This window comes from Hippocampus guttulatus, chromosome 10, assembly GCF_054856545.1.
Source record: "Hippocampus guttulatus isolate MCC_2025c chromosome 10, RoL_Hgut_1.0, whole genome shotgun sequence".
NCBI classification, from domain to species: domain Eukaryota; kingdom Metazoa; phylum Chordata; class Actinopteri; order Syngnathiformes; family Syngnathidae; genus Hippocampus; species Hippocampus guttulatus.
Genome location: NC_141270.1, coordinates 12,961,168 through 12,979,747, shown reverse-complemented (window position 1 = coordinate 12,979,747; position 18,580 = coordinate 12,961,168). Strand labels below are relative to the sequence as shown.

The following is an 18,580-nucleotide window of genomic DNA, read 5'->3' as shown; positions in this document are numbered from 1 at the left end:
TATACAGTACTGTACGCACAGATAGGCACTTGACCCTACTTCGCCGGTCTGTCCTCCGTCATCGTCCCTCCATCCTTATTCATATAATAAGGAATCGGAGGATCTTTGTCCTCCGAACTGCGATCGATGGTCACCAAAATCTATGGAGACATCTTGACTTAATGCCCACATGTAATAGCGTAGTGTCGTCTAATTAGAACCATTCATACTGCTGCATATTATATTCCAGATCGGGAACCAGTCACCAAGGCGGATTGGGAAATTGATGATAGACAGTCCTGAAATGCTCCTCTACAAAATATATAAATAATTCTATCTCGCTCTGCACCCCATTACCAAATTGCCAGCCGCAGACCAGTGGTTGGGGATAACTGCATTGGTCTACAACTGGTCATAATGACGTGGTCAATATATTAATTTGGATCAGTAAACCAGAGAAATACTTTTTATTATTTTAAAACATTTATCAACATATGTACATTACATTGTGGCTACAATGTAATTTAATGGAAATACTGAGTCATGTACAAGAAATTATGGTACTGACTATCGTTTACTCCATTTAAATAAAACCTTGGTACAAAGAAATGACGAAAAAAAATACAGTCGAATAGGACCGATTTCCCTCGAAAAAAAAAATACAGTCTAATTGGACCGGTTTCCCTCCATACATCATTACTTTGACTGCCTGTTGCTATTGTTCCTTTCACAATGTCGATGACTCCAGCTCTGAACTATATAGAGTGTCTATATTGATTACGGTAAATTCATTCATGGTCTGCTGCTGTATCCCCGGGACAGTTCGAGGATAGGTCTTCCTCATCTGGCAAGAGGAAAATATTTCAGCCGATCAACAAAGAGAATAATAAAAAGAAAAGTGTAAAAATAAATAAATACGTGTAATGTTATGAATATGATCCAGCTTACCATCATAGGCCGTTCCACACCATGTGCAGTAAAAATGGATCCCTCTTAAATAGGACGTCAGTATTTGCAGTTGATCAAAGGACTGTAAGAGAGAGATGACTCTGTATCATATGGTGGCGAGGGGTGGCCTCTTTTCCCCCAACTGATCCACCACCCCTTCGCCACCTTGGGTAAAACTTTCTAGAGCCGCCACTGCTTATAATAGATAACCAAGCTGCATGTTGAGACTTCTTGGGAAACAAACCTCTCCACTCCATACTGTACAGTGAACTCCAGCATACTCGCAGTTTTTGTTGGAATTTTGAGAGATGTATTTTATCATCAAACAACAAAACAAAACTTACTGTAAATTCCAAAATCTCATCTTCCTCCTCTTTTTCTTCTTTAAATTCATCAATCTCCTCGTCAACTCCTATTTTTGGCCAGTACCATTGTTCTCTGGGGACTGTGATGCCCTGAAATGAAAAGGCTAATTGCTTAGACACAAGCAAAAACTCAAGTGCTATTTTCATAGTGACAGTACATGTCATTTTTCTGTCTGAATACTGTATAGTGTACTGGTACATCATTTTTGGTCTGTGATGTCCTGATTTTCATGCACAAGAACCAATTATTCTCCAACCTTCTGAGAATCTAACTGCTCACAGACTCGTTGACTTCGTTGAAGGTCGCCTTCAATTTTTCGCTCTTCTCGCTCTGTCCTTACTCTTGACCTTGAAAGGTGACAGTGTGAGCACAGACACACAATGAAACACTGGCATCATACAGTATAGCTCAGATCTATATATTCACTTAGTCTTTACCTAAAGTCTTCCAAAGATTTAGTTTCATTTTGTTGTTTGGCCTGTACTTTCTTTCGATATTGCTCCAGTTCCTCCTCAGCTTTTCTCTTTTTTGCTTCTTCCATCCCGATGCCACCTCTATCTGAGTCATTCAAGGACAAAAACAGTTCGAAAACATACAGTACCGTTCATTCAAGGACAAAAACATTTCGAAAACATACAGTACCGTACTTGGAGTAATATATCACAACTATGACAAAATGCTTTCTTACCAGTTTTAATATTCAGTGGAATTGGATCAACTCTGCCAGCCCCTAAATTGATAAATGATATTATCATCAACACAAGTACAACATACAGTAGCAGATCAAATTTCAGAAGGTCGGATAAGAAAACATGCCTCCTTTTCCAAGACCTTGCCCAGCTTTGTAACCCATTTTTTGCAAAAGTGCAAATCCCTTATTGTCATTCCTGATGGAGCTCTGTAAAGCCGTTTCACGGCTTTCCTTTTCTTGCTCCTTGAAGGTTTTTTGACGGTTTTTAATGTTGCTCTCTTTGTGCTTTTCTTCCCGTTTCATTGCCTCTTTTACTCGCTTCACCATGGCGACACCTGGTTTGACATCTTGTCTGACACAAGAAAAAGGGCGTCATTATAATAACAAAATGGCACTTACAGTAATTGAATGATAAAAATTCACTATTGTGGTTCAATATGTAAGAGTATATAAATATATACTATTCAAATCTTAACGATCAATAGTTTCATAAAGGATTATTGGGTCTATAAGATTCATAAACCGTATTTCTTTGTCTCGTATTTACCATGCTGTATGTTGTTGAGCATTTAACAGTAGGCATAATAATCATTATCATCATCGTAAATTTAAAACATTTTTAGCGTGTAAAAGCAGACCAAAACAGTCATGCCGACACACGTTTAAAGACAAATACCGTCCAAAGCAACACTTACATTTGACTGAGGAAAGCATCGGACATATAATCACCTTCCTCGTCGGACATTATTAAACTTTAAAAAAAAGAGAGAGAAAATGAACAAATAATGCCAAAATTCTTTATTACTCCAGCACCGTAATGGACGTTGCTGCTTCCGCTAATTTTCGGTTCCTCGACAACGCACTCCGACTAACAACAAATTAAATTTTAATACGCTATTACTTGTATGTAGATGCCAGGAAGTCGTCGACTGGTAGTTAATAATGGCTTTAAAACATACAATATCACGGTTAAGTCATTAAAATGATCATCTTCAAATTATTCAACTTAATTTTACGACAGGATTGCTTGCCCGGTTATTTTTGTTTCATCGGGCAAGTGTTACTGTAACACAAGTGCTACCGTCGTAATTCTCACCAGGATACGGGAACACGGATGAATACATGTAAAGTTGTTGTCTGAAACAACCTAATCTATTAAGACGCGGTGGTAAAGGGATGTCATCCATTCAGACTTTAAGTCTATTGACGAAGTGTGGCTTTCGATCGTAAGTACTCGCCAGCTTCAGGTTGCTAACAGCTGGAGGAAGCTGTCAACACTGGAGGATCATCGGAACGAAAAGACAAACGGTAACACGCCTTACATTTAACAGTTTAACGTGGCAATTAGAACGATTTCGCGTAAGGCCCTAAAAACGCAATAAAGTACTGTAGTTTGGTTAAGGCTGTGCTGTTGTACTTCGCAAGATGTTTCAAAGGTGGCTATCTTGTTTGAATAGAATATACAGAGCGCACTGTCGATTAAGAAGTTGCGAGGACATCTGTGAAAATCCTCGCCATGGAGCTGGCTCACAGTCTCCTGCTCAACGAGGAAGCGTTGGCGCAGATCACTGAGGCAAAGAGGCCCGTCTTCATCTTCGAATGGCTCCGTTTCTTGGATAAGGTTCTTGTGGCCGCAAATAAGGTGACTGAAACGTTTTTAAGAACTGATCGCTGTGTAATTTATTATGTGGTAGCTACAGATTTTGTGCTTTAACGACAGGTGGATGTGAAGGAAAAGCAGAAAAAACTGGTGGAGCAACTGACGGGACTGATCAGCAGTGCTCCCGGTCCACCAACAAGAAAGCTGCTCGCCAAAAACCTTGCTACACTGTACAGTATTGGTGACACATTTACGGTTTTCCAGACGCTGGATAAATGCAATGATATCATCAAAAGCAAGGACGACACACCTGCTTATCTGCCGACAAAACTGTAAGATAAAATTGTATAGTGTGTTGTTCTTTTTAAACATATATTGCAATGACAGGTTTACATTCATTTTACTTTCAAAATTTCCACAATGTATTTCTGTGTTAGAGGATTTAGTCGTTAAGCCAAATGTTACTCTGATCTTTCATACTTAATGGTGGGATTAAATATACAAGTGGATCTGTGGAGGCATTAATACAGCCTGATAATGACTCATTCTCAATGCCTGGCCCATTTGTATCGTAAAGTACTGTGCCCTCAGAAAGGTCTATTTGAGAGACAGACGTTTAACCAAAATGTGTTTGATTGACTCTGGGCAAAATTAATAAGGAATAAATTGAACATTTGTAATTTTTCTAATTATGTGTATATGGGCTGTAAAAAATATTGGTGAATGTTTTGAACTCCTGCTTCAATTTTGCTTGTTAAAAGTAAATTGTGTCATATTGGGGGATTTAGTTGAATATCCAGTAACTGATGTAATGTGTTTTTTCTTTCACCACAAACGTGTTATGATTGGGTGTGTCTCTCCAAGCTGATTGCTTGTACATTCCATTTTGTCTCAAGTATTTAATGAAACAGCCGTGAATTCCAATTAATCAACTGAATTCTTAACAAATCAATTAAGCAATTATTATTCCCATTCCCATCCCTGCAAATGGAAATGTTCAAAAGTTATGTGATAAATGTGCACATAGAATATCTACTGTTAATTTACTTATACAGAAACCTCATCTAATTATTTTTGTTTTCGGTTTTCCCAGTGCTGCAGTGGCATGTGTTGGTGCTTTTTATGAAAAGATGGGCAGGATGCTTGGAAGTTCTTTTCCAGATACCATCAATAATCTTTTAAAGGCATTAAAGAGTGCAGAGGTATGACATTAGTAGACAACCATGAAAACATTTCATTGACTACACTGGAAGTATAGACTGTAGATTCCTCATGTTGTACTGACGTTACTTAACATTTAGGTTTGTTGTCCTAATTCTATCTTCATGCAGTCTCAAGGCAGAGGAGAAATACTCATCAGTTTGCAGAAGGTGCTCAGTGGACTAGGTGGAGCTGCAGCTTCATGCCACAGAGACATCTACAAGAATGCCCGTTCTTTACTCACAGACAGGTCAATGGCTGTGCGCTGTGCAGTGGCAAAGGTAGGTCACATTGTCATCATAAACAAAAAGCATAAAGCTAGGTTTGGACAAGCTAAAGAAGTAATAATTTTGCCTATTTGTTGATTCTCCAAAGCTTAGGATCCCAACTTTCATGTTCATCAAACCCTATTACTTATACTAGTGACAATGACAGTGATGTCATGTCCACCGAATGTGTATCATGTTCTTAATGTTAAAAAAATCCTTTATTGAGTATTATGATTTCACACAGACTCACAATGTCTATTGGTATTTGTAGGAAGACAATATACCAGTGATTTTGCAGCAGAGAAAAAAAACATCTGCATAAAATGCTATCTGATAAAATATCACTAACATGACCCAAATCTCTATTCCATTCACCCGATCAGTGCTTGTTGGAACTGCAGAATGAGGCAGTATTCATGTGGACTACAGAACTGGAGAACATGGCCACATTGTGTTTCAAGGCCCTGGAGGGTTCAAACTACGGTGTTCGGGTTGCTGTGGCCAAGCTCCTCGGGACCGTCATGGCTACAGCTCTGATGCCTAAACAAGCTGCTGGTTGGATATGACACTTGTAGCCAATATAATTTCTTATTCATGCAATAGTATATTCACCATTGGTATTTCTTTCCCTCAGTGATGCGTCAGAATGTGAAACGGGCGACGCTTGATGAAGTTTTTGAGTTAATGGCCACAGGTTTTCTGCGTGGTGGATCTGGCTTCTTGAAGAGTGGAGGGGAAATGTTGAAGGGAGGCGTTTCTGTCAGCAGAGAAGTCCGGGTGGGCGTCACACAGGTGGGCTGCATTCCTCATAACAAAACACAATTTGGCACCTTTTCCTGTCCCTTACATATAAAACCATTTTTTTCCTTAGGCTTATGTCGTATTTGTTACTACGCTTGGTGGTCAGTGGCTGGAGCGCAACTTTGCCACCTTTCTCTCCCACGTTTTGGACCTTGTGTCCCATCCACGGGCCACACAGACACATGTTGAAGCTGTGTACTCGCGGCGCTGTGTTTCCTTTATGCTACGGGCCACTCTGGGCGGCTTACTCGGCGAGAAAGCGCAGATAGCAGCTGGCAAAGAAATCTGCCAAGCCATCAGCAAGCAAATGAGGGCTGTGGGTAAGGAGGATGTCTTTTATAGTCTTCTGCCAGTGTGTTACTGTGATCTTTGTTTTATACTGTATTACACATTAGCAGATCACATAACCGTCACAGAGCAAAAAAATAGCTGTATGGGCCTCTAGATTTGCACACTCATGGTAGGAACAAGCCACTTCTGCTCAATGTCACAGCTACCGGTAGCAATATTTGTGAATTTGTCCATCAGATTTCATCACTTTATCTTCTCTACACACGCTAGCACACTAAACAAAAACTAAAAATGGGGGTTCAGAACTTTCAAAAATTGTCATTCTTTCTCTGGTTTTCTCTTAAACCTTTAAACAATCCAAATGTGTAATATATAAGTAATTATATATTACATATATACATATATTTTTATATAAAAAAAAGTAATAAAAAAATAAGTGGCTTTTGTTGTTTTGTATAGCCTCGAGACAATACTTGAAGAAGATAACAAAATGTATGTCTGCACGAAACACAATGGTTTCTGAGAGCCACTTATTTAAGATCCTCTGCTCTATTTGTCAATTTATACCGGAAAAAATAAATGCAAAATTCAGGAAACAGCTTCTAAATCTATTCGTTAAGTATTAAAAGACTCAAAGAAATAACCAAAAATCTATTTATTGCCTTTCTCTGCCCCTTGTTATTCCAGATGCAGTTGTCAATGACCTTAATGGAGAAAACAAGACTGGTGCAACTGATGTTTCGGCCAGTCAGCATGTTATGGTTTGTGCCCTAAAAGAGTTGGGCAGCCTTGTTCAGAGCTTGAGTGCCACAGCTTCGCCTCTCATTCAGGAGCCTTCCATTGGTACGAGGTGTATTTTTTAATGATTCACTTCCAGCAGTCCTTTCCGAATAAACAAAATGCGGTTGTGACAATGGAAGTATATTTAACTGTTTTTCAATGGCATCTTTCTTAGGACTTCTGGAAACTGTAACTTCAGTATTGCTACACCCAAGCATGGCCGCTCGTTTGGCTGCTGCTTGGTGCCTACGCTGTGTTGCTGTAGCATTGCCCTATCAGTTAACACCGCTGCTCGACCGCTGTGCTGAGAGGATTAACAGTCTCAAGAGTTCACCCGATGCTGTCAGCGGCTACAGCTTTGCGGTGGCGGCTCTCCTTGGAGGTGTACACCAGTGCCCTCTGGGAATCCCACATTCTAAGGGCAAGGTATGGAAACACATCATTGTCGAACAGCAATTTAAACATTCTAGATCCCACTCATCTCTGTCTCTTAATGAAATTTGTAGTCCTAAATGTTAAAAATATATGTCGATTCTGAGTTTAATATCAAAGTGTTGTTTCCCTGCAGTTGGTGGTTAGCATAGCTGAAGACCTCCTTCGGACAGCGGCTCAGAACAGTCGATTGTCTTTGCAGCGGACCCAAGCTGGATGGCTGCTGCTGGGCGCCCTCATGACCTTGGGTGAGTTACTCACAAATGTTATCTCAACTGTGATTTGGCAACTATGTTTTTGCCGTACACCACAAACTCCACTCTGTTTAACGTGTATGGATGCAAAGGTTCGTCCCTGGTACGTTATCACCTTCCCAAGATGCTGCTGCTGTGGAGGAATGTGTTTCCTCGGTCCCAGAAGGAGCTGGAGGCAGAAAAGGCGAGGGGAGACTCCTTTACTTGGCAGGTCACTCTAGAAGGCCGAGCTGGAGCGTTATGTGGTAAACGAATTTTCTCCTACCGCTTTATTAAATTGTGTGAAATCTCAACACGTTCCCTTGTGATTCTATCCCTTCCTGTTAAGCCATGCGTAGTTTTGTGGCTCACTGTCCAGAGCTCCTTACGGAGGATGTCATTCGTAGGCTGATGACACCCATTGAATGTGCTATGACGATGATATCTCAGTGAGTATGATGCCTTCATTATGTTCTTTTTTTTTCAAGATACGGTAAAAACATAGAGGGTGCACAAAAATGTGGTTTTTAAATGGATTTCATAACCTAATGTCTGCTCCTCAGTGTCCCTGCCATCATCAAAGTTCACGGGGCACATCTGAAAGCAAGTGCAGCAATGGTGAGACTCAGGCTGTATGACATCTTGGCTCTACTGCCCCCAAAAACATATGAAGGTAAGACATTTGGATTTTTTTTCCAATTCTTTGATTTATTTTTATTTTAATTTTATTTTTTTTGAGAATTGCTGAACACACGAATTTGACTAACCCTGTCACTGGAAACAATGTCCACTGTTGTCTTTTTACTGGTCGTGCCAAAGACACAATAACGTCATGGACTTCCCCCTGAGAATAAGTCACGCTCAGTTAAATCTTGAATTTATTGCTGTGCTCCTCCAGGCAGCTTCAATGCACTCCTCAGGGAGCTGGTGGCAGAATTCACTTTGACTGACAACCCATCCAACACCACCACTTCTTTGTTGCGCTCTCTCTGCCACTATGATGACAGTGTGCTCATGGGCTCATGGCTGCAGGAAACTGACCACAAGTCTATCGAGGACCAGGTAAAATAACCTGTAATTTGCATAATTAATATCCTCATTGTGTGGTTTTCAATAAAATTAAATCAAGTTATTGTTTTCCAAACTATGATTGTTGCGTAACAGCTGCAGCCTAACAGTGCATCTGGCAGTGGTGCTTTGGAGCATGATCCCTCCTCCATATACTTGCGAGTGCCTGTTGGTGAAGCCATCCCAGGTCCACTCCCTCTGGGAGTATCAGTCATTGATGCCTCTGTGGCTCTCTTTGGGGTAGTTTTCCCCCATGTGTCTTTCAAACACAGGTGAGCAATTGAATCAGGAGCATACCTCACATTAAACGAACTTTCCTTTTTTATTTATTTTTTAATCATTTTGGTTAATCTGTGTTTGTGTTCCAATGCTGTTGTCCAAAAAAATGAGTTAAAATGATTAATTTGGTCTCGTCTACATAATTCAGGCTGCAGATGCTCGACCACTTTGCAGAATGTATCAAGCAGGCTAAAGGAATTCGGCAGCAAGCCGTCCAACTTAACATCTTCACTGCTGTGCTGAGTGCTCTAAAGGTTCGAATCAATCAATTCCCTTTAATGTTTCTTGAGTCGGTTAAAATATGTAGAGAAACTGCATCTTTTCTTGTCTTACTTGAAGGGTTTGGCAGAGAATAAGAGTACTTTGGGCCCAGAGGAGGTCCGCAAGTCAGCCCTGGCCCTGGTGATGGGGGCCCTGGATAATCCCAATCCGATTTTGCGATGCGCTGCTGGTGAGGCTCTCGGCAGAATGGCTCAGGTAGTGGGAGAGGCTACTTTCATCGCAAGAATGGCACAGACCAGTTTTGACAAGTAAGTATTTTCCTCCTCTTTTACTCAAAGTCAGCATAGCAGCAGTATAATCTTTTGTGTGTGGGGGGGGGGCACAATTTTAATGTTTGAAATATGGATTTCAAGCACAAATTGTCTTTAGATGAATCTGAACGTGAATCAGTTGATTTGTAAACTATATGGTGTACCAACCTGTGTTTGCAGGCTGAAGTCAGCGCGCGATGTAGTGTCAAGGACAGGTCATTCACTGGCTCTCGGTTGTCTGCATCGATATGTAGGAGGCATTGGCTCTGGTCAGCACTTAAAGACTAGTGTTAGTATTCTACTGGCACTGGCCCAGGATGGATCCTCCCATGAGGTCCAGGTAAAGTATGTCAACAATCGCAAAGATTAAACTGGAAAATACTTTACGATTCTCCTCGATTTGGGAATTGAGTGTGTCATCTCGTCATTTTAAACTACAGTATGTTTATTTTGTTTGTTTGGGGTGGGGGGTGGTGTAGGGTGGGGATTAAATTTTATTTGTTTGGTTTCGTTTGAAGTGAATTCTCAAGATTAAGGATTTCACTCAACTAATCATGACACTTATCAACATTCATATTTTTTTTTGACAGACATGGGCTCTGCACTCTTTGGCTCTCATTGTGGATTCAAGTGGTCCTATGTATAGAGGCTACGTGGAACCCACCTTGTCCTTGGTCCTTACCTTGCTCCTTACTGTTCCCCCGTCACACACAGAGGTGCATCAGTGTCTGGGGCGCTGTTTGGGAGCTCTCATCACTACTGTTGGACCAGAATTACAAGGTAAATCTATCGGAGAGAAAATCAAAGTCTTGATTAAATATCAGATTTTACAAATGGCCCTGTTAATTGCACTCAGCTTTCTTGACCAGTAGGTGGGAGTATTGTCAATTTTAAGCCACACACATTCACAATGATGTCATGACTACCTACACTCTTCCTATATTTGTGAAGGAAATGGTACCACCATCTCCACCATCCGCTCGTCTTGCCTGGTTGGTTGCGCTATAATGCAGGATCACTCTGACTCGCTGGTGCAGGCAGCTGCCATCTCGTGTCTGCAACAGCTTCACATGTTTGCTCCTCGCCATGTCAATCTCTCGAGCTTGGTGCCATGTCTTTGTGTAAGACCAATCGGAATTTATCATTGACGGTTTGCCTTATAAAGATGTTATTAATGGTGTACTTTTTGTCCGGTTTCTACATTACTTTATAACAACATATATTTCACACATTAACATTTTCCCTCATGATGGGGCTTTTTCAGGTGCACTTATGCAGCTCTCACCTGTTGCTGCGCCGTGCTGCTGTCGCCTGCTTGAGACAGCTTGCTCAGAGAGAGGCCTCCGAGGTCTGTGAGTATGCCATGAGCCTTGCAAAGAAGGCAGGAAATGGCAAAAACACTGCAATAAGTGAGTGCAAACCTGAACACTAACAAGAATTTGTTGAGCTGGCGTGATTTTTAATGAGACGCCGGTGTTTTACTTGCTGATTCAGATCTGAACATCACTGAGACGGGTCTTGAGGGGGCACTGTTTGGCATGCTGGATCACGAAACAGACAGGAAGCTGTGCTCTGATATTCATGACACATTGGGTCACATGCTGTCATCGCTTGCTGTGGAAAAGCTCTCTCATTGGCTTAAACTATGCAAGGATGTCCTTGCAGCAACAACAGGTGACTCCAAACGAGAAGAACATAGCCAATTATCATTGTCTCTAAAGAAATCAAGACAGAATACTGTTAACTGAGTCTTCGTTTTTTTTTTTTTTATGTGCTTCAAAATATGGCCTCCATTCTCTGTCAGATGTGGGAGGAGCTGTTACATTCGAGGTGGAAAAAGATGAAGACTCCGAGAAAAAAGACGAGATGGACGACGACATCATGTTTACAGGTTTAGGCGATGATGACAAGTCAAAGCCCTCAGTGGCACCTCGCTGGGTGACGCGAGTGTTTGCTGCAGATTGCCTGTGCCGCATTATCCTCCTGTGTGAGAACGCAGACAAAGCACACTTTGACCTGGCAACTGCCCGTTCTACACGAGGAAAAAACCCTAAAGGTATCACACGTGACTTTCTGCAAAACACTGGACACATTTTATTGATTACTGTCCTGGGTTACTTTGATCAAGCAATCAATCAAGTCAAACTTTGCAACCTTCTGTAGTCTGTAGCACCATTTAAAATTGCCTTTTATGTTCACTTCGGTTATCTTTGTCAAATTTGCTTGGTGATCTGAAATATTTAAGTGGGGAAAGTATGCAAAAAAAATCTCAATTTGAGAAGGCGGCACACGGCTCCCTACGAATGGTCTAAAAACTAATTTCACTCTACATTGAATGAAGTATGGAACGATTAAAGTGCCTTGATGTTCATTTAACAGTCGTAAAAGGATAATGGTAATTGGACAGCCTTTTTTCCACTGTCTCCCAACGAACTGGCTGCTCATTTAAGTAATGCGTATGCATTCCTTATATAATCTTTTAATTTCCTTACCATCTCTCTTTGTCTAGGAGAACTGCTAGTGCTCCATTTGTCTGACCTCATCCGGATGGCTTTCATGGCTGCCACAGACCACAGTAACCAGTTGAGAATGGCTGGTCTGCAGGCACTGGAAGACATCATTAAAAAGTTTGCGTGTGTTCCCGAGCCTGAGTTCCCAGGGCATGTCATTTTGGAACAATACCAGGCCAATGTGAGTCAAGTTTCTTTGAAGGAATAATACAGTAATAGTCAAAATAATTCAATATCCAACCATTTCACTGTCAATTTTATGTATTAAGGTTGGAGCTGCACTCAGACCAGCTTTTTCACCTGATACACCGTCTGACATAACAGCAAAAGCATGCCAAGTAAGAAACTTTGTCATTCCCTTTTTGAAGGAATACATTCCAACTAATATGCTTTTCATTTCCCTTTGCTTACTTATGTAATAGCTGTATTGCCGGCATTTAGAGCAGAAATAATCATAATGATCACCCTTAAGGCCATTACAGCCAGCTACGTTACTGCTGCATTATTCATCCTTACGATTAACTTGTATCTCTTCATACATGTACACAGTCACAGTCAACTGTAGAAACAGTATTTCCCCTTCAGTGGCAATTTCTCTCAGAGTGCAAGGACAGTTCCGTTTCCCTTAAAATGTGTATGAAATATGTACGGCTGCGTTTACATCTCATTGACTAAATATGCGCTGATTCTCTTTCTTTGCAATCGATTTGAATACAATGTAAACAATTGCATAATAAGAGACCAAGATATGTAAGAAGGACTTCAATAAAGTTCAGATCACCTTCATCTCTGACTGTGTATGTCCTTAGGTGTGCAGCACTTGGATTGGTAGTGGTGTAGTAAGTGACCTAAACGACCTGCGGCGAGTCCACAACCTGCTAGTGTCATCATTGGACAAAGTGCAAGCTGGGAAAGGTTCATCCAGTCAGCTGTACAGTGAGAGTGCCACCACCATGGAGAAGCTGGCTGTACTTAAAGCATGGGCGGAGGTGATACCCACGACTCTTTTGTCCTGTCCATAACACCGATGTGTTGAGCTTGATGATGTGTAAAGAATATTTGTATAAACACTTGACTATTCTATTATTATGGGTGTTATTAACAGGTTTATGTGGTAGCGATGAAGATTAAGAAAGAGGCAGAATCAAAGCCTGTCAAACCGGTTCGAAGCGGAGATGAGGATGAGGATGATCTGGGTGCAGATGTGCTTCCACCTGACAGTCTCATCACTTTAGTGCAGCCTGAACTACCCTCGCTTAGTCAACTGTGGTTGGCCATGCTCCGAGACTATGCCCTGCTCACTCTGCCTGCAGAGTTTTCCAGTCAGCTGCCTCCTGATGGTACAACACAACTGTGCCTTTTGATTGCTGAATAGTACAATGAAATGTTTGAGACATTTACTTCTGTCCGAGGTCTGGTGCTCATCCCTTCTTGCATGGGGATGCGCACCACTGGAGTTCATTGGTTTTTGTTCTATTTTTGGTCTTGCTTTTAAAGAGAGTTACTCCACTATTAACGTTTCAAATGTAATTTACACCAGGTGGAGCATTTTATACTCCTGAGACGATAGACACAGCAAGGCTCCATTACCGCAACTCATGGGCTCCTGTACTGCATGCCGTGGCCTTATGGCTAAGCAGCACTGGCTTTGGCGCTTGTGAAGCAAAAGAACAGGTTTCTCCAGTACTCTCCAAGGCTCCTGCCCTTCAAACAGGAGCCTCACCGACCGTTAAGACCTTTGAAGAGTCAGTCAAAGAGAGGATGCACCTAATGTTAGGTAAAGATATAGAGACATTAAATGTAATTTAAAGCGTTCATGTTCAACTGATGTTGATTTTAATTTCGTAGCCCCTCACAATCCTTTCGTAAACATCTTTCTTACTGAGCACCAAAGATTGCAAAAAAAGAAAGGAAAAGAATTGTGTGAATATACTCTAAGCCCAGTTTTTCTTTGTCTCTCAGGTGTCAGTATAGAGTTTCTTTGCTTTCCCCGGCCCGAGGAACCCATTGAGCATGTCATGTCCTGCCTGCTAGCCTTGTCCACTCTGCTTGAGTCTCCCTGTGCAAAGACCCACATTGCAGAAGACCAGGTAAGGGCATCTTTGTTTTTGATTGAAAAGCTTTGGGACGTTCACACGGCTTCCTGTTTCTGAAATTTTCTGCACTGTCAATTCTGAAACAATTTCTTGCTTTTTAATAAAGGGAACGACAATTTGTTTAGTTTTTTTATCTGATTCGATGATGAATCGAAAAAAATAATTTACAGATTGTTGAAATAATCATTAGTTGCAGCCCAAGTATTTATGGAATACAGCAAGCAGCTTCACTCTAGCTGTTTCATTGTTGTACATTAAGTGACACATTTGCCAGGATTGCTTCAGTGAAAACATCTGTTAAATACAACAAGGCCATGTGGTACTTACTGCTTTCACAAGGTGACAAGGGTCACTTGGGTGCGCTATCATACGATAGATATATGCCAAACTTATGCTTTGAATTAGTTTGGTTGACCTGTTGAAATTCTAAAGGCCACAGCAAATGCCTGTGATTGGCAAGACTGGAGTATTTGCTTTCTTGCACTAGTTTCAATAAGTGTTACTTTTTTTTCTAGCTGCTGGCAGTGGAGCTCCTGAATGTACTTCACAGACTGTTGTTGACCCGGGACCCTCCTGCAGTCCAGCTCCAGGTGACTGCTGTCGTACAGGAGACCATAAAAGCTGCAGTGGACCATCTTCAGCAACAACATATCAACAAAGGTCACGATCTAACCCATTGCATTCCTCGGTTTACATGACAACATGACACAGTGTTCCACAGTTCTTGGTTTGTCAATATTTGTTGTTAGGTTTAGACAGCAAAGTGGTGTAGTGGTTAGCGCATCTACCGCAAATGTTTTAGGTTAGAGGTTTGATTCATGACTCTGGCCTTCCTGTGTGACATATGTATGTTCCCCCTTTGCACTCCTTCCCAAATCCCAAAAACATGTATGTTTAATTGTTTCATGGTAGACTAAGTTGTCCAGAGGCCACAATATGAGGGTGAATGGTTGTTCATCTATTTGTGCCCCATAATTGGGCAACCAGACCAGAGTGTACCCGACTCTTGTCTGAAGTCAACTGCGACCCAAATTAACTCATTCACTCCCAAAGACATGTCTCTTCACACTCCACACGTTCAACCCCAGATACTCTTGTTTTTCAATATTTCCAAGACCTAGGGTTAAAAAAAAGGGGTCTAGAATTGGTTGGTACTGAATGAGTTAAGATAAGCAGTATAGAAAGTGGAAGGAGAGGTTATTGGTTTGCTTTCTACTGACAGAGCAGTAATATGATGTGTCAGTTTTACTGATCTAGGTCATGATGCCATTTTGCACAGGCAAAGAGGAGGAAGGCCAGAGAGATTCTCAACTCAGCCTAGGGGAAGGAGGAGAGACGGGTGAGCTCGTCCCTGGCACCTCTCTGGTGTTTGCCGCAATGGAGCTGCTGGTGTTCATCCTGGTTCGCCACTTACCACAGCTCAATACACGTATGAAGGAGTCACCCAGCCATGTGTTGATCAGGCCTCAACGACTACCTGAGGAGAGTGCACGCCTCGTGGCAAACAGTGTTTCCATCTTGGCAGAACTGCCCTTGCTCTGCTCCCCAGCTGGTAAGACACATCTTAAAAAAACAATGCTGAGTTTGTTTCACTAAAACTATACTTGAACATTTTTTCTCTATACTATATTACAACTCAGACATTTTTACTGTTGTGTTTATTCATCATGAAAATGATGCCATGTTCTTGTGGTTTCTGTTCTCAGGTAGCATGACCATCCTACCTACTGTCCTCTTCCTAATCACCGGGGTGCTGAGGGAAACTGCAATTAAGACTGCTGACAATTCCGTGCCTATATCTGTGTCTGCCGCACTGCAGGGCATCAAGACCATTATCACCTCCCCATTGGCTCGAGTAAATAGCCTCCAGACACAGTGGACTGCTCTTGTGAGGAGCAGCCTGGCTTCTGTACTTGAGGACTCAGAGCCAGGTTTGTACAGACATACTCATCCTAAAGGGCGAATCATGAGCAATATGCGATATGTCAAACATAATTTGATTTTTTCTTTAGATGAGTCCAGACCAGATTTGGATGAGATCAGTATGTTGACGGCAATAACACTCCTCCTAATGTCTGCTAGTAATGAACTTGTAGGAGTTACTGTCCTACAAAAGGGCTGCATGGAACGTTTCCGCAATGCCCTCAACTCTTGTGATCCTTGGGTAAGTGCCTGAACCGCAAAACGCTCATCATACACATTGAAATCCTGGATGTGACTTGTTATCTTTTGTGATTTTTCCATTCAATTTATTTATTTATTTATTTTAAACACTCGCTCCAGGTTCAGGCACGGTGTTACCAGCTGCTCTTGTCAGTGTTTCAACATCCTAGCCGTCAACTTTCTACACCATACATTCACGCTCTGGCTCCACTCATGGTGGAGAAACTGAAGGCAGTAGAGCGCAGTCGGCCAAGGACGTCCGCTGAGCTGCAGGCTGTGCAGGAGGGCATCAGGGTCCTGGAGAATCTTGTTGGCATGGGTGAAGAGCAGAACCGTGAGTGTCTCTTTGCTTCATGGATTACTAATGTGTGCTCTGTTTTTCCATTCAAGTGTATAGTTCAGTGGCTATAAATGTGCATTAGCAATGATCAGAGCATCAAGGCTATTTTTAGGATGCTTACTACAGCTTACTGGCAATTTTGCTGTTATTGTATTCTATTAATATTCGTGAATTTCTTTTGTATGTCCCCTGACAGATGTATGACAGAGCTATACAGAAATATTCACCGAGTTATTATCTGTCGTACTGTATGTGCAAGGCTTTAAACTGGCCCTAAATGGTGGCGTTTTTCTCCTAAAATGCAAGACAGTGCCCAAATTATTCAGATAGTCGCACCTGTGCAACCAGTAGTAAAGTCACTGATATAGATACGTACATATATATATATATATATATATATATATACAGTATATATATACAGGTATATATATTTTTTTTAATTAAATAGTTTCTGTTGGTGACAAACGTCTTTTCCACATTGAGCCCATTTATCAGTATTGAGTGGAAATGTTTACTTCCACAAATCCTATACCCCTTACAATTTCAGGTTAGTGACCATTGTTCTCCCTATAACATTTTTTTTTAAAGTTAGTGGAAAATATTGCCACCAAAACTGAATGCTCAAGGAGCTGAACTGAATGCTCGAGGAGCTGTTACCTCCTGTCGTATCACAAGATACTGGCACCCACCGCAGTAAAACAGTGAGGGGGAAAAAACCCCCACAATGACCAACGGTGGGTGAATAAAATACAATTTTACTTGAATATGAAAAAGGATTCAACACCATCAGATATTGTGCAAAGATGACTGAGAATGCTGCAATTTGAATTGTATTATAATTATTCAATAATTGACTCACTTTACTAGCAGAAAGACTTGGATAATGTTATTTCTAATTATTATTGTTGTATTATCTCATTGTTTTTCATGTGCCCAATAGGAGTCCAGTTGGTGGCTCTTCTTGTTCCAACACTTATTTCGTACCTTTTGGATGAAAATGCCATTCCTACTACAAACCAAGCCTCTAAAGGCCTCCATGACTTTGCCCTTCAGAACTTGATGCGCATCGGCCCTCTATACCCAGCTGCCTTCAAGATGGTCATTGGTGCAGCACCCGATCTTAAAACCCGGCTGGAATCTGCTGTTCGGGCAAACCAGGCCACCAGCAAAGCTAAAGACGCAGCACGCCAAGCTCAGCCAACAGTCCAAGTTGCACCAACTATCAAACTCAAAACTAGCTTCTTCTAAACACTCAAATGTTCTCACACAGACCTGTTTGATTTGTGTCAAATGAATGTCTGTATCAAGGAATAATTTTTTCCATTGTATTTATTTTAAATCTCATCTGTGTCTTAAACAAATGATAGACCCTTGTGACGTCCTTAAAATGCATTTGAATGTTCAATGAAAAGATTGTCCCTGTAAAATCCATTGCACATTTTGTTCACACAAATGTATTGTCTCCTGGATTGATACACATTTGTGGTATGGTACTTTTGCCCCTACTACTTTCTTCCCCCCTTCATCCAAATATATTATTTTTACATCACCTTAAGCCTTGCAGTAATAGGTTCCATCAAATTTGAATTGTCTTGAATTAATATTCCAATGCCCTGTTTTAGTCGTGATTATTTTGAGCGCTCAAATGTGAGGCGTTTTGGATTAATTGTGTAATGATCTTATTTACATTGAATTTGAACTCTATTTCATACAATTTTTTAAAATAAGCCTGTATCTAGTTTTGATCAGAATTAGCTCTCATGCTTAATTTAAAATTAACAACCACAGTACAGATCAGGGTCACCAAAATGGCACCATGTAGCCCCCGAGGACCACAGGAGTATCCTGTGGGCTTGTTCTAAAAATAGTGATGGGACATTATGATTTTGTATTAATGATCATTTCTAAATGTAAACACTTGCAGAGATATATAGAAATAAAGTGTTGCATACAGTATTGATATTTTTTCTTTCCTTTTTAAATCATTGTTGATAAGTGTTA

General features: G+C 41.1%; 2 protein-coding genes across 4 annotated transcripts; one reads left to right on the top strand and one right to left on the bottom strand.

The window, feature by feature from the left end:
• Nucleotides 1-429: 429 nt before the first annotated feature.
• gpatch11 (G patch domain containing 11) lies at nucleotides 430-2,961 on the bottom strand. 2 transcript variants are annotated; one of them, XM_086122023.1, is made up of 8 exons: nucleotides 2,680-2,961; nucleotides 2,110-2,331; nucleotides 1,982-2,023; nucleotides 1,731-1,851; nucleotides 1,550-1,640; nucleotides 1,272-1,382; nucleotides 928-1,009; nucleotides 430-823 (listed from the first exon to the last, which is right to left on the bottom strand). In XM_086122023.1, exons 1-8 carry the CDS (start codon nucleotides 2,696-2,698, stop codon nucleotides 768-770), a joined length of 744 nt encoding a protein of 247 aa, XP_085978149.1. In that variant the 5' UTR covers nucleotides 2,699-2,961; the 3' UTR covers nucleotides 430-767. The 2 variants fall into 2 exon arrangements, with proteins under 2 accessions (XP_085978149.1, XP_085978148.1); XM_086122022.1 differs by having other exon boundaries at nucleotides 2,110-2,336; nucleotides 2,680-2,958.
• An 88-nt stretch (nucleotides 2,962-3,049) lies between these two features.
• Nucleotides 3,050-18,533, top strand: heatr5b (HEAT repeat containing 5B). 2 transcript variants are annotated; one of them, XM_086122021.1, is made up of 36 exons: nucleotides 3,050-3,292; nucleotides 3,442-3,626; nucleotides 3,705-3,916; nucleotides 4,678-4,786; nucleotides 4,916-5,065; nucleotides 5,437-5,608; nucleotides 5,688-5,845; nucleotides 5,925-6,174; nucleotides 6,833-6,988; nucleotides 7,101-7,351; nucleotides 7,494-7,605; nucleotides 7,704-7,856; nucleotides 7,940-8,039; nucleotides 8,154-8,263; nucleotides 8,489-8,652; nucleotides 8,755-8,930; nucleotides 9,086-9,191; nucleotides 9,277-9,467; nucleotides 9,651-9,810; nucleotides 10,061-10,250; nucleotides 10,422-10,591; nucleotides 10,735-10,879; nucleotides 10,965-11,144; nucleotides 11,275-11,526; nucleotides 11,980-12,161; nucleotides 12,250-12,318; nucleotides 12,790-12,969; nucleotides 13,086-13,320; nucleotides 13,521-13,757; nucleotides 13,943-14,070; nucleotides 14,592-14,736; nucleotides 15,356-15,628; nucleotides 15,783-16,007; nucleotides 16,089-16,240; nucleotides 16,360-16,573; nucleotides 17,633-18,533. In XM_086122021.1, exons 2-36 carry the CDS (start codon nucleotides 3,501-3,503, stop codon nucleotides 17,701-17,703), a joined length of 5,904 nt encoding a protein of 1,967 aa, XP_085978147.1. In that variant the 5' UTR covers nucleotides 3,050-3,292; nucleotides 3,442-3,500; the 3' UTR covers nucleotides 17,704-18,533. The 2 variants fall into 2 exon arrangements, with proteins under 2 accessions (XP_085978147.1, XP_085978146.1); XM_086122020.1 differs by having other exon boundaries at nucleotides 3,051-3,292; nucleotides 17,520-18,533.
• Nucleotides 18,534-18,580: the final 47 nt, after the last annotated feature.

What these genes read in the sequence shown, in the direction of transcription:
- heatr5b (XM_086122020.1), top strand. Translation starts at nt 3,501, where the DNA reads ATGGAGCTGGCTCACAGTCTCCTGCTCAACGAGGAAGCGTTGGCGCAG. An exon ending in TGTTGGACCAGAATTACAAG is followed by an intron (nt 10,251 to 10,421) that starts GTAAATCTATCG and finishes ATATTTGTGAAG; the next exon opens with GAAATGGTACCACCATCTCC. An exon ending in TGGCAAAAACACTGCAATAA is followed by an intron (nt 10,880 to 10,964) that starts GTGAGTGCAAAC and finishes TTGCTGATTCAG; the next exon opens with ATCTGAACATCACTGAGACG.
- gpatch11 (XM_086122022.1), bottom strand. Translation starts at nt 2,729, where the DNA reads ATGTCCGACGAGGAAGGTGATTATATGTCCGATGCTTTCCTCAGTCAA. An exon ending in GATGCTTTCCTCAGTCAAAT is followed by an intron (nt 2,337 to 2,679) that starts GTAAGTGTTGCT and finishes TTCTTGTGTCAG; the next exon opens with ACAAGATGTCAAACCAGGTG. An exon ending in AAATCTTTGGAAGACTTTAG is followed by an intron (nt 1,641 to 1,730) that starts GTAAAGACTAAG and finishes TCACCTTTCAAG; the next exon opens with GTCAAGAGTAAGGACAGAGC.